We start from the raw sequence: 14,863 nt of genomic DNA, 5'->3' as shown, positions 1-14,863 counted from the left end.
TCTAGAGCGGAGGTAGACAGAGGGGTCTCCCCACCCCTCCACCCCCTGGTGAAGAGAATTCCCCCAGTCATACCCCGTTTGTGATCCAGGCAACCACATCAAGTGCTGGTGGGCTGCTTTTCCACCCCCCAGCCCTGAGAAGTTCCCTTGATCACCAGTCCTAATGTTATTTCCTCTTTTCTCTTTTATCTGCTTGAGTGAGGGAGGAGAGGGTTGTGCAGTGATGCTGTATTAACTAGTCCCATCTTCCTCATGCCCAGGATTAGGGTTTTCCTGGAATGAGCTCCTCCTCAGCTAAAGCTCCTATGATTGCTCATCTGGTTACCCTCAAACAACCCAGGAAACAGTGCAGGTCTCGCTGGTTGCTTTAGGCCAATGTGCAGTCAGAGCCAGCTTCCACATTGGCTTCAGTGCCAGAGTTAAAGGCACTGCAGACCCTGACCCTGTGTAAGGATCACCCAGAGGCCAGTCTGGAGAGTTTCAGACAACCACGTTTTCTGAGTTTTTAGGAGATCATTCTTCCCCCAAGCCAGGACTGTGAACGCCTGGAACATGGCTTTGACAATCTGGCTTTTTTTTTCCATAAACTAAGCTTTCCAGAACATTCCTGATTAGTCAAGTTTTCAGAAACTAATATCATAAAACCTACTAAAAGAAGTAGGACTTGGGGAAATAGGGCAAGTTTCAGGGGCAGCGGGTCCTCACGGAGCTTCCCGTAATGTTCCGTGGAAGCTGCGTGACTTGAGGTGAGTCACTCGGCCTGCCCCGAGACAGATCCGGAACAAGTTCCTTCTCACAGTGACACCATGATGTAGAGCAGGTACCAGCAAAGAAGGGTGTGAAAACTTTTCAAAACTCCATTTTGGATGCAGGGGAATCTCTTGAACCTGGGAGATGGAAGTTGCAGTGAGCTGAGATTGTGCCACTGCACTCCAGCCTGGCAACAGAGCAAGACTCCGTCTCAAAAAAAAAAAAAAAAAAAAAATCCATTTGGGGGTACCTGACTGCACTGGGCTATATATATCTAAATGGCCATTCCCCAAAAGTATTAAAGTGGCAAAACTGGTAGTTCTGTGACTTGCTTCCAAATAATCCCAAACAGTTCATTTTCTCTACAATTCTATACATACTTCTGTACCAGACATGGGCAGTACAGAACTTTTGAATATAACCTAGGGAAGTCCCCCTGTGGTCAGGAAATGGCATATTTCCACCTTAAAATGAGCACTCCATCTCTCCGCTCTGATCTTTTCCCCCTCTTTGTTCCTTCTCTCTTTTTTTGAGACTCGGTTTCACTCTTGTTGCCCAGGCTGGAGTGCAATGGCGTGATCTTGGCTCACCACAACCTTTGCCTCCTGGGTTCAAGTGATTCTCCTGCCTCAGTCTCCTGAGTAGCTGGGATTAATTGGCTAATTTCGTACTTTTTTTTTTTTTTTTTAAGTAGAGATGGTGTCTCTCCGTGTTGGTCAGATTGGTCTTGAACTCCTGACCTCAGGTGATCCGCCTACTTCAGCCTCCCAAAATGCTGGGATTACAGGAATAAGCTACTGCGCCCAGCTGTTCCTTCTCTTCTTATCACCTTGACCTGAAGAGGTGCCAACAGAGGCAGCAGCACAGACCCCTTTCTGCCCATGCAAGGGTAGAAATAATGCTGTTTGCGTAGCTGCCCAGTGGAAAGAAAGGGACAGGTGGGGCTCAGGGAAGGAAAAAGGGTGCAGGGACCTCTCAAACCCAGTTTGCAGCTTCTCAGTAAGTGGTCCTCACACCACCTGCATCAGAATCCCCTGGGACGTAGTTGAGATGCAGATTCCTGGGCCCAAACCAATCAGAATCTGGGGACAGTAGGAGGTAGCTGCCAGCTGAATTTCCTACGAGTCCCTGGGATTTTATCGCCCCAAAAGCTTGCGGACCACAGACCAGCTTTCAGTCCTGCCCTGCGCTGACACACAAGGAGAGATGAGAGAGAGTTTATCTCCTCAGTCTCTCTGTGAAACAGGAATAATTCAAGTTGCTTGGTGCTCGCAGCCTCCAGACAAAGTTCCCAGTGCTTTAAACGCACAGACTCGCTTCTCACAGCCCTACAAGGCTTCTGCCTATTATCATCTCTGTTTTGCAGCTGAAGAATTTGAGGTACAAGAAGCTTAACTGACTTACCTGAGGCCACACAGCTCAGAGGAGACAGCTGGGATTCAAAGCCCGGTGGCCTGACTCCAGGGTCCGTCTCCCCACAGCAGTGTGTGCCTGGAGAGGACAGGGTTTCAAGAAGCCCACAGGTTCTGAGAGAGGTGGGCTCGCTCTCGAGAGAGTGAGAACATGCCTGGCCACAAGATATAGCAAGGGATCCCACAGACAGTGAATCTTCGTCAAATCTTAGACCAGATCCCTTTTTTCTATTTGTGCCTAACATTGCTGCTGGTTGATGAGATGGTTTTAGGTGGAACATCATCATTCAACTTTTACAGCTTTACATTGATGAACATCATAAAATATATAACTAGCCCAAGAAATCCATGATGTCACATTGCTCAGAATAGCACACCAGGGATTTTTAAGCAAATTAATTTTAAGGAAGAGATTATCAAGTAACTGGTGGTGTGAAGTATGACAAAGGAGGGCTGAGTGGTCCAGAGCACAGCCATGACCTGCCCTTCCCTCCTCTGCCCTGCCCTGCCCTGCCCAGCCCAGCCCAAGGGAAACCTGGCTTTGAAACCTGGCACTCTACTTCCTAGCTGTGTTCTCTTGGGCAGTATTTGGAACTCACTGTGCCTCTATTTCACTCATACTCAAAATAAGGTAGTTTCCATCTATCAACCTCAAAGGGAGGCATGAAGACTTAAGGGGTAACCTGGGTACCACACATGGCGCAGTGCCCGGCTTCCCCCAGAGCCGTGCCCCCTGCTGCTGCTGATGAGGAGGAGGAGGGGGAAGAAGGGGATGGTGGAATAAAAGCAACTGAAGTCTGGGAAGCCCGGAGTGTCCAAGCAAAACACATTCTGAGTCTATGCAGCCCAAAATATTGGTTTTGACTATTTCTTGCTTCTGTTCTCTGCTAGCCCTGTCTGTGTCCCTCTAGCATCTCAGAGGTTGAAATTGGCCCTGAAAAGCCTCGAGGTCTGTTTAGTGCCACTGTGTTCCCACTAACATACGGAAAAACCAAGGCATGGGCAGAAAAGAGCTTTGTGGGCTACTGAGTGCCAAACACAGCCCTTTTCATATGACTAAGAGGCTCCACAAGCCTGGCTCATGGTGACACACAGGACTCAGTAGGTAGACCTTCTACTAGGCTAGATGGCCCAGCTCTGTGTGATTGGTTAGTTGCATGTATAATCCTGTGTGTGTGTGTGTGTGTGTGTGTGTGTGTGTGTGTTTACTGAAGAAGACACTAAAAGTCAGGCCTGCTTTGACCCCTTAGGAGACCATGAGTTTAGGCATGACTCCAGGAAATCCAAAACTAGAGGCCACAATCCCTGGGCTATACAGCTCCTACCTGCCAGCTGCCCTGAGCTGCTCATGCTAATCCTGAAGACTCAGCTGGAGTCTGCTTCATCTCCCCTGGTAAGGGTCAAGTGTGAGCTGAGGAGAGTTTGGAGATTAAGTGCCCAGGAGGGCCATGTGGCTTCATGAAGGAACAGAGGCTTTGAAATCTACACACCTTCCCCTGGACATGTTACCAAAACTCTCCCAGCTTCAGTTTCTTCACCCTTGAATAATCACATATTTTCTGTAGGGCTGGGCAGGGCACTGGAAGTGACAAATGACTAGCTTTGCTAGAAGTCATTTGTCTAGACAGTTATAAGTGGGAGTAACTGAGAATGTTCTCAGCATTTAAAAAGAAATGGTCGGGGGCTGGGCACAGTGGCTCACGCCTGTTATCCCAGCACTTTGGGAGGCCGAAGAGGGCGGATCACGAAGTCAAGAGACAGAGACCATCCTGGCCAACATGGTGAAACCTGCCTCTACTAAAAATACAAAAATTAGCTGGGTGTGGTGACGGGTGCCTGTAGTCCCAGCTACTTGGGAAGCTGAGGCAGGAGAATCACTTGACACCTGGAGGCAGAGGTTGCAGTGAGCCAAGGTTGCGCCACTGCACTCTGGCCTGGCAACAGAGCAAGACTGTAAGACTGTCAAAAAAAAAAAGAAAGAAATGGTTCTGCTGCACTAAGGAACAACAACTTACAAAAGGGCTTGTCCTTTCGACAAAGTCCAGTAAGGGCCTGCCTGGGTCCCTCTCCTTTGGGGATTCATTTCCTATTTTACGCATTTGTACATTTTGTTCAACCATTCTTAAGTTGAGCTATCAGCAAATATTTGATCTTTGGAATTTCATCTTTCGTTCCCACCAAATGGAGTTCATTTTTAGACAAGCAGAAATTTTCAAGTGTATACTACTAGTTTGCAAATTTTAGAAACGTCATTGGCCAACACGGGTCTTAAGTTACTGTCTGGCGACCCTGCTCTCCGTGAAAATAATATCAGCAGCCACTCAGTAAGGCAGACCCTGAAGCGCAATGCATCACAAACCCTCACCCAATCCTATGAGGCAGATGCTGACATTTTCCATTTTTATACATGAAGAAATCAACCTCAGATTAGATAAAAATGAATCTCCCCCCAAACAGCACCAGCCATGTAGTGGTGGAGGTGGTGTGTAAGCCAGTTCTGATGGATTTCAAAGCCCATTCTCTGTCCCAAAAGTTCTCTCTGGGTTTCTCCTGTCATGCCCAGTGCAAATGTCTTCACTTGATTTGTTGCCTTATCTTAAGTCTGCAACAATTCCATTGACTTCCTCAGCCCTCCTCTTCTTGGTCTCACTCATTTATCTCTGCTTGAGCTCTTCATAAAGCTAAGGAGTTCTAGAAGTAGATGATAATATGTTTCACCTTTACCAGCAAACTTAAATTTCCTACATTGCATTTATTTTTCGGTAGCAACCAAAACTCAGGGAAGACTCTGAAGGGATCCTGGCACCGCGTCTTGCTTAGAATGGCCACCCTACCCCACAGAAGTACAAGCCAAAGTGTATTACCTTCCCAGTGACTTTGTCCCGTTTGGCTAATGCTGACAATAAAGGTGACCTTTGCAGACAGAGGTGAAGTCTCTTGCAAAGGATTAGGCACAGGTTATCTGACCTTTAAGCAAAAGCCCAGATGCGAAGTTTCCTCAGTGATGTTTAAGTGCCTAGCTATCAAAACATCACTGTTACGGAAATTCCACAGGAAACTTAACTTCATTATTGTGAAACTGAAACTCTCTAACCCTGTAAGCCCTCCTTTCCCTCATTGGAACGGTTGTTTTTATAATGGGATTTTGCTTTTGTTTTTGCTTCTGTTGGTTTTTGTTGTTAATGTTAGGAAAGACAATTGTTATGTTCCACAGTCTTAACCTTGAATTTGACATCAAACCTCAATCCCCTCTGTAGACACAGCATCTACCTCAAGGTTCTATCATTGCCATAGATAACACACGCTGCACCTCTCCATTTCAAAACGTTTCACCAGGGGCTGGTTCCACAGTGGCCACCTACCCAGTGGCCTCCCACAAATCAGGTTTCCTTCTGCCTGGGTCTGCTTTAAACCTGCAGCTTGATGGCTGTGTTTAAGCAGCATCACAGCACAGGCACCGCTCCATACACTCAGTAAACCTGCTTTGAGTATCCTTTATGGAACAGGCGGAGCACGGGTCACAAGACACAGAAGACACCAGTGTTTTGTCCTCCCGGAACTCACAGCCAGGGGTGGGAGAGATGGACATTCCTCCGACAGTCACACAAATGGGAAAATGCAGTCTGGGGTGATTGCTTCAAAGAAAAATCTCAGGGGCTGAGAGGAAGAATTAGTACAGTGAGAAGGCTGAGCCTCCTCTGGAGCCTCTGCAGAGGTGAGTTTAGAGTTGACAAACGTGGGAGGGGTGCGAGAGGGAAGGGCAGGGTGTGTTCCACACAGAGAGAACAGCGTATCCAGAGGCTCTGAGAACCAGGGCGCCTGGCAAATTGGAGAAAGGCTGGTCACATGTAGCCAAGGCAGCAGAGTGCCAGGGTAATAAATGGCCCTTTCCTATTTGGGGGCCATTAGTCCAGGAAGTTGGATTTTGACCTTGAAGGTTTTTCTAAACCTCTCATTTCCCAGACTAAGAAACCCAGGCGCAAGAGAAGAAGGAGGTGTCCCACTCAGTGAGCAGCAAAGTCAGCCTCAGCTTCTGGGCAGATTTGCCAGGAAACCAAACAAATCATAGCCCTGAGATCCCCTTGCTGGTACAGCACCTTCCTGGGCTCTAGTCTTCATTGTGTATTTTTTCTTAAAGAGGACCACCAAATATGCAAAAGCTTTATGCCTCGCCAAATATGAACCTGCCCTTTGTGAGAACTTGGGAATTCTGGCTTCAAAATTAACACAACTGTAATGTTGCCTCACTTATTGGGGTGGAGTCTGAGGAAGAACCCGTTTTTTTAATTCAGTGAAGCGGAATGTGAGGGAGCTGCTCTCACAGGTTCAGGGAAGGTCTGCAGCAGGACAGGTCAGGGTCTGGCTCAGCCAGCCCTTTTACATCCCAACCCGACTGTTTCTCAAAAGCCCTGATCCCCCTCCAAGACTTGGAAAGCCACCAGAGATCACTTTTCGGTTTCTCTCTCACATCCAGAAACTCTTGCTTTTACGTGGCTTATTGTCGGTAACTCAGCTTCCACAAATGAACAATACATTTGGGTGCACTGTTCCATTGCAATTGCTTGTTTCTAATTCATTTATCAACTGATAAGCATAACCTTACTCAGAACCTCATTCCTCTTTCTCACCCATTCAAGTATTGAATCTCTCTTTAGACTTAGTCTCCCCAAGAGACTTACGACTCAAGGCTGTAAGACATATGAGTTGTAAGAGGCAGGATCTAGAGGTGTGTGGATCCTAGAAAGTGGTTTGTTTGAGCCATGGAGTCCACATGCCCGGGCTTCTTGCAGTGAGCAAACCAGGAAACAGTTCCTCCCATGACTATGTATCCTCTAGAGCTTGAGATCCACGAGAGCAGCAAGAATGGGCTTGCTTTGCTCACCTATGCTGACTCATGACAGGTGCTCAGTAAGTAGTTGCCCAAAGAATGAATGAACAGGTGATGCTACCCAGAATTTTAGGTTCGAAGGCCCAGTCAGCAGGAGTGATGAAAGTCACGGCAAATAATAGCTGTATTTGCCGATATGGAAGACATCTTATCTCTCCCCAAAATGTACCCAAATAGTACCCTGCCTCGGACACACCTGAATTATATCAAATCACTGAGGACGGAAGCAGACATGTCACTTAGTGTCAAAAAGCAAAATCACTGTCTCTGCTCTACAGTCAATGATACTCACAGGAACCAGACAGCCCTCTTTCCTTGTCAAAATTTCACCAGAATTCCTTTCAATACACTATCAGGAAAAGTACTCAATTTTTCTTCCACCATCCCTACCCTCAACAAATGTCCCTATTAAATAAATGCCCAGTGTGGGGCCTTATATTCTGCAAGAAAGAAGTGTTTTGTTTAACCTCAGGGTTACTGCCTCATGGTCCTGGTGGGTCCTCAGAACTCATTTAACCTGACACCCCTTCCCCCAACATGACACAGACGTAACACCTCTGAGTCCCAGAGTGGACACTTGAGGCACTGGTAATGAGAAGGGGTGTTTTTATAGCAACTTATGTGAATGTATGTGGTGTAAAATAGTCTCATTTCCTCTCCTAAGGACCCTTGAATGAGGTATTATTAGTCGCATTTTAAAGATGGAGAGACTGAGGCTACTAGACTCAGGGCAGGCCCTGAAGTCAGACCCCATGACTCAGCTCACAGGCTCTGGATCCCATTTCTCAGATGAGAACATCAGGGCCAAGGCAGGCTTGAGAATACGAGCATGTCACCTGACCGTCAGGGCTCATACGTGGACCCTGCACTGCCGTCTCTGAAGAGAGGACATTGCTGTAAATTAGTGTTTCAAAACAAGAAAAGTATCTCCTGCTGGAAATTCTCATCTTTATACCCTTCCTCCCAAGGCTACCTTTAAGTTCCTTGTGAATAAAAAGCTCCCTGCCCCCCTCCCCCTTGCCTTTGTTTCCCCAGGACTGGACAGCGACTTCCTCGCCGTGCTGAATGACTACCCGTCTCCTGACATCAGCCCCCCTATATTCCGCCGAGGGGAGAAACTGCGTGTGATTTCTGAGTGAGTTAGCTCTTCGAAACTTGTACAATCTTCAAAAAAGGATAAACTTGGTTTGGGTGAAAATCATTTGATATTTAGCTAGAGTTGTCTAGTTCCACGTGGGTCCTGGTCCTATTGTGAGGTGAGAAATTTGGCCCTTACTGCAACCCTCCTCTTTAATGTGGCCAGTGCTCTAAAACCTTCCATGGCTCCCCACTGCCCAGTAGATCAAATTTAAACTTTTTAACTTCGTTTTTGAGATTCATTATGATCCAACCTCTTCTCATATTCTTCTCATCTCTCACCACATGTGCAGTATTGATGCTATGTAGGAATGAAGACTGGGAAGGCGGCCCCAGGGTCTGGAAATCCTTTGGATGAGAAATATAAAAGACTTGCTCTCTCTTCTCTTGCCTCTGCAGTCTGATTCAATATGAGCTATAGAGCATGACAGGGACTCCAAATAAGCCCCTTTTATTTAGATCTTCATTGATGCAGATATGTGAGACTATCTTTGGTTATACTGCAGACTATAAATCAATATAGTAAACATTTATTTTTTAAAAACCCCCAACAGTTGGGAACCTTAGCTGCTAATCCCTGAAAGGCAGCTACTTCCAGCACGTGGGAGGGTTTAGCAGTTGCCTGCAATGGAGGGCTCTCCATTGGATACACATCCTTTAAAAAGTAAATTTTCAGATGAAGAAATTTGGATTAACATGACCAGTGACAGGTCTTAATAGAGGAATGTTCCAGTCTGTCCTGGGTTAAATCTGATTACTCCGTTCATTCCTTTCTTTTCGCTATTTACCTATCTCTGTGCTCTTCTCTGTTCTCGTTCTCACAGTGAAGGGGGCTGGTGGAAAGCTATTTCTCTTAGCACTGGTCGAGAGAGTTACATCCCTGGAATATGTGTGGCCAGAGTTTACCATGGGTGAGTACATTTCTCAAAAGGCATCCATTAAGCATGACGCTTATGCTGGTGACTCATAAGGCAGAACAAAGATTCCAGCATTTATAGTGGAAATGAAGGTACTGGGTCAAGAAGAGATACTCCTACTCCCAACCCAGTCAATAAGGAAAAGCGCAGCCTTGGGCTCATTTATCTCTTCTGCTCTCTGGAACTCAACTTCTCCCACAGTAAAACCAAGGAAGCTGGGCCTTTCAGCTCTAACGTGGTATTCCTGGCACAGAGTGGTAAACAGCTGGGAAATGTTATTATAGGGCACAGCACAGTACAGAGACTAGAAGTCAGTTTGTCTAGTTTCAAATCCTGCCTCTGTCACTTACTGGCTGTGTGATAGTGAACAAGTTTTTATGTATCACCTGTCAAATAGAGATCATAATATAGAATTATAGGGATAATAACATATGATAATATTATCAAAGTATAAGGTTGTTAGGAGAATAAGATATAATGATAGATGCATAATTCTTGGAGCAATGCCAGACATTACAGTAAGCACTCGATAAATATTAGCTATATTCTAATCAAATACCTATCCAGGAACACACAGAATCCTTACTGCCAAAAATGCTTACGTGCCCTCCTTGAAAAATGGGTAAGATGAACTAGAGAAATCTTAGAAAACCAGGCTCAGGAGATAAGAAAATAAGCACCCTGCTGTCTCCTGTAGTCATGCCAGCGAGGCCTCTGCTGCCTCCTGGGTGGCTTTAGAGCCCTGCGCACATGAGCGCAAATCTTGGCTTCCCTACTTCCACGTGAGGGCCTTAGAAAAGTGGCTTCACCTCCCGGAGTTACATTATCCTCATCTGTCAAGTTACCAAAGCCAGAAGTTGGCAAGGAAGTGCACAGAATATTGGAAATGGGAAAGAAAGAAGGAGGAATCCATTGACAAATACTAAGTTACTTCTTCAAGTCCAGAGTAAGACTCTACATGCCACATGCTCATCCTGCAAGACAGAGATAACCACCTGAATCCTTTGAAGACTGAAATTCCACGTGTTTAATTTCAGCGTTCATTATTTACTAGTACTGTGGTAGATACTGCAGTAAACTACTACTGTAGTAGGAGAGTACTGTAAATTAATTGTGAATACCAGAAGCCATTCCCATGGTTAGGATGATACAGGTGAACAAAAGTGGAGCAGGAGCTGCCGCGTTCTGAAAGAGATGTGAGTCATATGACTCTTCCGCATCAGCTGCTTAGCCTGGAGCCATTCATTCATTAGCAAGCATGCATCAGTGCCTTCATGCTGAAGCTGTGGGGCTGCAGCTGGTGGGAGCTGAGGGTGGTGAGGAACCCAGAGGAGTGACATAATTATGAGCCCATGGGACTACCAATCTAACAGAGGTGATCACATCCCCTAATATATCAAAGAGGAAGAGCAGGGCTGGGCGTGGTGGCTCACACCTGTAATCCCAGCACTTTGGAAGGCCAAGGTGGGTGGATCACTTGAAGTCAAGAGTTCAAGACCAGCCCAGCCAACATGGTGAATCCCCATCTTTACTAAAAATACGAAAGAAAAAAAAATAAATAAAAAAAGCAAGTCATGGTGGCATGTGCCTGTAATCCCAGCTACTTGAAAGGCTGAGGAAGGAGAATCACTTGAACTTGGGAGGTGGAGGATGCAGTGGGCCAAGATCACTCCACTGTTCTCCAGCCTGGGTGACACAGCAGGAATCTATCTCAATAAATAAATAAATAAATGTAACTCCAGATATAAATAAATAAAAGAGCAGCAGCGAAGTACGGTGGTTATAGAATTGGATGTCCCAGAAAAATGAATTCTAATTTTAACTCTATCAACTGCTGACATGGCATCTTGGGCAAATTAATCACTGGAACCCTTAATATCCTTGTCTGTGAAAGGGAGATAATGCTACCTGTCTTAGTGGGTTCAGATGAGGATTAGGTTTCAAGTGCTTAGTATGGTTGGAGGACTTGCTCAGGATCCTAATGGCTGTCTTCCTCCTTCCCAGCTGGCTCTTTGAGGGCCTGGGCAGAGACAAGGCCGAGGAGCTGCTGCAGCTGCCAGACACGAAGGTTGGCTCCTTCATGATCAGAGAAAGTGAGACCAAGAAAGGTGAGTGGCCTCCAACTCATCTATCCCTGTTCGGGGCAGACAAGCATGTTTTGTTCCTGGCTGACTCGTGACATGGCTTCATTTTCCTTCCTCCTACGTCCATGCAAATCGACCCGAGGTAGTTAGCCCCCTGCAGCCCACAGGCTGCTGGAGAGGCCAGTGTGGAAACAAGGGGACCAGCAGTGGGGAGCCACTGGGCACTGCCATGGGTCTGGCTAGTATCAGGCCTGATGACTCCTGCTGGAAAATTTTCCAGCAACTGAGAACAAAACAACATAGCATGGAGACAGCATGCTGGGCAGATAGAAAGTGGCCTTCAGTATAGGCCTGGTCTGTGTTCTCAAGCTCTGTGACTAACTTGCCTGAGTTCGGTTTTCTCATCTATGAAATGGAGAGAAAATCCCTTTCTTATAAGGGTGTGGGGAGATTCAAATGTAATAATATTTATATTGCTCCTGCTGCACAGATGGCCCCTGTATCAGGTTCCTCTGTGCTCTGTAACCAAAGCGGAGAATCAGCTGTGTCCTTTCAGTCACCACCATCTCTAGCATTATCATTTCCTTGCATCCTATGCATTAAGTACCTCAGTAAAAACACATAGTGTGAGCTCTTTATCATGGTTCAAAGCAAGGGTCCCAAATTCCAATTTTAGCCTTACAAATTACTAAGTTACTGCCTCTCTCTCCCTAAGCCTCAGCTCCCTGATCTAGACCATGAAATTTACAGTAGGAGAGTACTGTGTTTATCCCAAAATACTTAACAGCTAGGATTTTTCCAGACTAAATAATAACTTCTTTTAAATTCACAAGGTATCTTCAGGTTCTTGGCTTGCTTCTTGTACCCTCGATATCAAAGAAGAGAAAACACAGTATCTGAGAGTGCTTCTCATGCACCTAATAAGTGTCAAAGCTACCTGGTACTGGAGCTCTTCACCAAAAGGAGCATCAACCTCGCTTTCAGAGAGCAGGGATCAGATATATGTGATTAAAAAAAAAAAATCCAAGATCAACTTTTCTCTCAAAAACCCAAATAGGCTGGGGGACAAAGAGATCAAAGCCAAAGCAAAACATCCTCTGCCTGACCCAGTGGTCCCCGGAGGCAGGATGCCCCGACTCAGAAAGAAACTCCTAAATTGGCCTGGTCAAGAACCCAGGGTGGGTGCCACAGCTCATCTAAAAATAAAAGATATTATCAGGCAGATGAGTGATCATGCTGGGGCTGGGTGGGTGTGGCAGGCCCACCTTGGGTATGCAAAGCTCTAACATTTTTTTACTTGTTATTCTCGACATGCTTACCACACTCCCAGTTCCGACCTTACGGGAAGGCTCACACTGGGTTGACTCAGGGCAGGCCTGGGGCGCCCTGAGGGATGAGTTGATGACAAGGTTCACATCCCAAGGTGGCATTTCCAAGCCCCATGCCTCTGGCTGTATCCCACTGAGGCTCTAGGCTTCTGCTTCTCCATTTTTAAAGTAATTGGAGGCAATGCCTCCTATGATCTTTCTGAGAATTAATAGAAATTTCTTGGCAATTGCTTAGCCCTGCCCAGCAGAGATAGCAAAGAATCAATCAGTTTCCTTTCTCCTCTGTCTGATGGGCATTTTTCTACTCCTGAAATCCTAGAAGGTAGAGCAGAGAGGACCCTAAAACATGGCCTACATCCAATTCTCTCACTTTGCATTTGGAGAAATCGAGGCACATGCCTGCAGTTCTGCTCCTACCAAGCCATATCAGGTCATTGCTCTAATGAGGGTTAAGAAACAATAACCCACCTTTCACATGTTTCTTAGGGACACCCAGAAAGATGACTCAACTGCTTCAAATTTCTGAGAAAACTAAGCTTAAGTCAGAGAGAGTATAGATAAAGAGGGAGTATAACTGAAAGGACCCCCTCAAATGTGTGCTGTGGCAGCATTGGTGGGACAGAGGCTGAAAGGGGAAAACAGTAGGGATGACATCTTGGAATGTACTTGGGAAGGAGCCAAAAGCGACCACGGGTCCTGGAGCTACAGGTTGCAACCAAACTACAATCATTCAATTCGGCCTCGGGATGTGGAAGCACCCCAAATGTGTTTGCCTCAAAAAGACAGAAGACAAGGCTGGGTGTTATAGCTCATGCCTGTAATCCCAGCACTTTTGGAGGTCGAGGTGGGTGGATCACTTGAGTCCAGGAGTTTGAGACTAGCTGGGCAATGTAGCAAAACCCCATCTCTACAAAAAATACAAAAATTAGCCGGGCATGGTGGCCATGCCTGTAGTCCCAGCTACTCAGGAGGCTGAGGTGGGAGGATCCCTTGAGCCCAGGAGGTAGAGGTTGCAGTGAGCCAAGATCATGCCACTGTACTCCAGTCTGGGTGACAGAGTAAGACCCAGTCTCAAAAAAAAAAAAAAAAAAAAAAAAAGCAAAGAGGATGAAACCTGTGTTCCTGAAAACCTGTCAGGGCCATATGCTGAACACGTTGGCTTTGACACAATAACACACTCCTGCAATGGGAAGCAACATCTAAACACAGGAGGGTCTAGTGGAGGTAGGGGCCATGTGCTAGCATCACTGTTGTATCCCAAGGGTGGGCAGGTCTCCCTGTCTCGGTGGTGGTGGGCTGGTTAGCTGCGTGCCTTCAGGTGGGGACAGGTGGAGCCCGCTGACTTATCCTCCATCTCCTGCAGGGTTTTACTCGCTGTCGGTGAGACACAGGCAGGTAAAGCATTACCGCATTTTCCGCCTGCCCAACAACTGGTACTACATTTCCCCGAGGCTCACCTTCCAGTGCCTGGAGGACCTGGTGAACCACTATTCTGGTAAGAGACATTTAATCTGGACTGATTGTGATGCTGGGACCCCTCTTAGCTAATTGCTCTGCGGCGCCATCCACCTGGAATGCAGAGGGGTCACCAATAAATGCAGTGATTTACTCTTGCTTTCTGCCCATGCTGCCCTCATGATATGCTCTCTTGTTAATTCAGACTGTAAATTTCAGACTAAAACAGACTGCCTGTGTATGCTGCCTTAATTAGCAAAATGCAGCTAATCTCAAATTTGCCCACTCTCTACCTGTACATTCAACAAGTTAAGGTGTGCCTAGATTCACAACTGCAATCAGCTTGCACATCCCTAAGTGGGGCATACATCTTCAAGCCTCTGGGGCTTTGTTCTAGACTGCTCCTCATTCTCCCTTTTCTGCTTGTCAAGATCCTCACTGGCCTTCAAGGCTGACATGAATCGCCTCTGCAATGAAGCTACAGGAGTTACCAGTGGCTGCCTGTCTTCACTGTGCTCAGAGCACGCCCAGGATTCCTTTTCTAGCATTCTAATCAGGCTTCCCCATGGTCTGTTTGATTGTGTGCTAACCTGTGTTCCTTAACAGGCTTCTAAATACTAGGAATTGCATTTAGTTCATTTCTGTGCCCTTCACAGACCCAGGAAGAGGTCTGAATTCTCCCAGGCTGATGAGATGGGGAGCATCCACTAAGATAAAGGAAGCATCTTTATCTTATGTGGTGTTGGTAGCTGGAAGAGTAGGACACTGCCAGACAGAGAAAGTTCAGTTACACTGTGAAAAGCCCAAACGTCAGCTCAGGAGTCGGCACTTTACCCTATTGTGAACAGTTGGCTAAACGCTAAATTTCCAAAACCAGCTCTGGAAGCTCTGT

General features: G+C 46.4%; 2 protein-coding genes across 3 annotated transcripts in view; one reads left to right on the top strand and one right to left on the bottom strand.

The window, feature by feature from the left end:
* TG (thyroglobulin) overlaps window positions 1–14,863 on the bottom strand; it is a 273,908-nt gene that overhangs the window by 82,678 nt on the left and 176,367 nt on the right. The window lies entirely within an intron of this gene.
* Window positions 1–14,863, top strand: part of SLA (Src like adaptor) — a 37,568-nt gene that overhangs the window by 15,670 nt on the left and 7,035 nt on the right. For both annotated transcript variants that reach the window (XM_010344228.3, XM_010344227.2), the window contains 4 exons: window positions 8,086–8,185; window positions 9,012–9,098; window positions 11,109–11,212; window positions 13,880–14,011. In XM_010344228.3, coding sequence (XP_010342530.1) covers window positions 8,086–8,185; window positions 9,012–9,098; window positions 11,109–11,212; window positions 13,880–14,011 — 423 coding nt within the window. The remainder of the gene's footprint in view (window positions 1–8,085; window positions 8,186–9,011; window positions 9,099–11,108; window positions 11,213–13,879; window positions 14,012–14,863) is intronic.

Source organism: Saimiri boliviensis, chromosome 15, assembly GCF_048565385.1.
Source record: "Saimiri boliviensis isolate mSaiBol1 chromosome 15, mSaiBol1.pri, whole genome shotgun sequence".
NCBI lineage: Eukaryota > Metazoa > Chordata > Mammalia > Primates > Cebidae > Saimiri > Saimiri boliviensis.
Note: the sequence above shows the minus strand (reverse complement) of the source record. Positions and strands in the feature narration are given on the sequence as shown.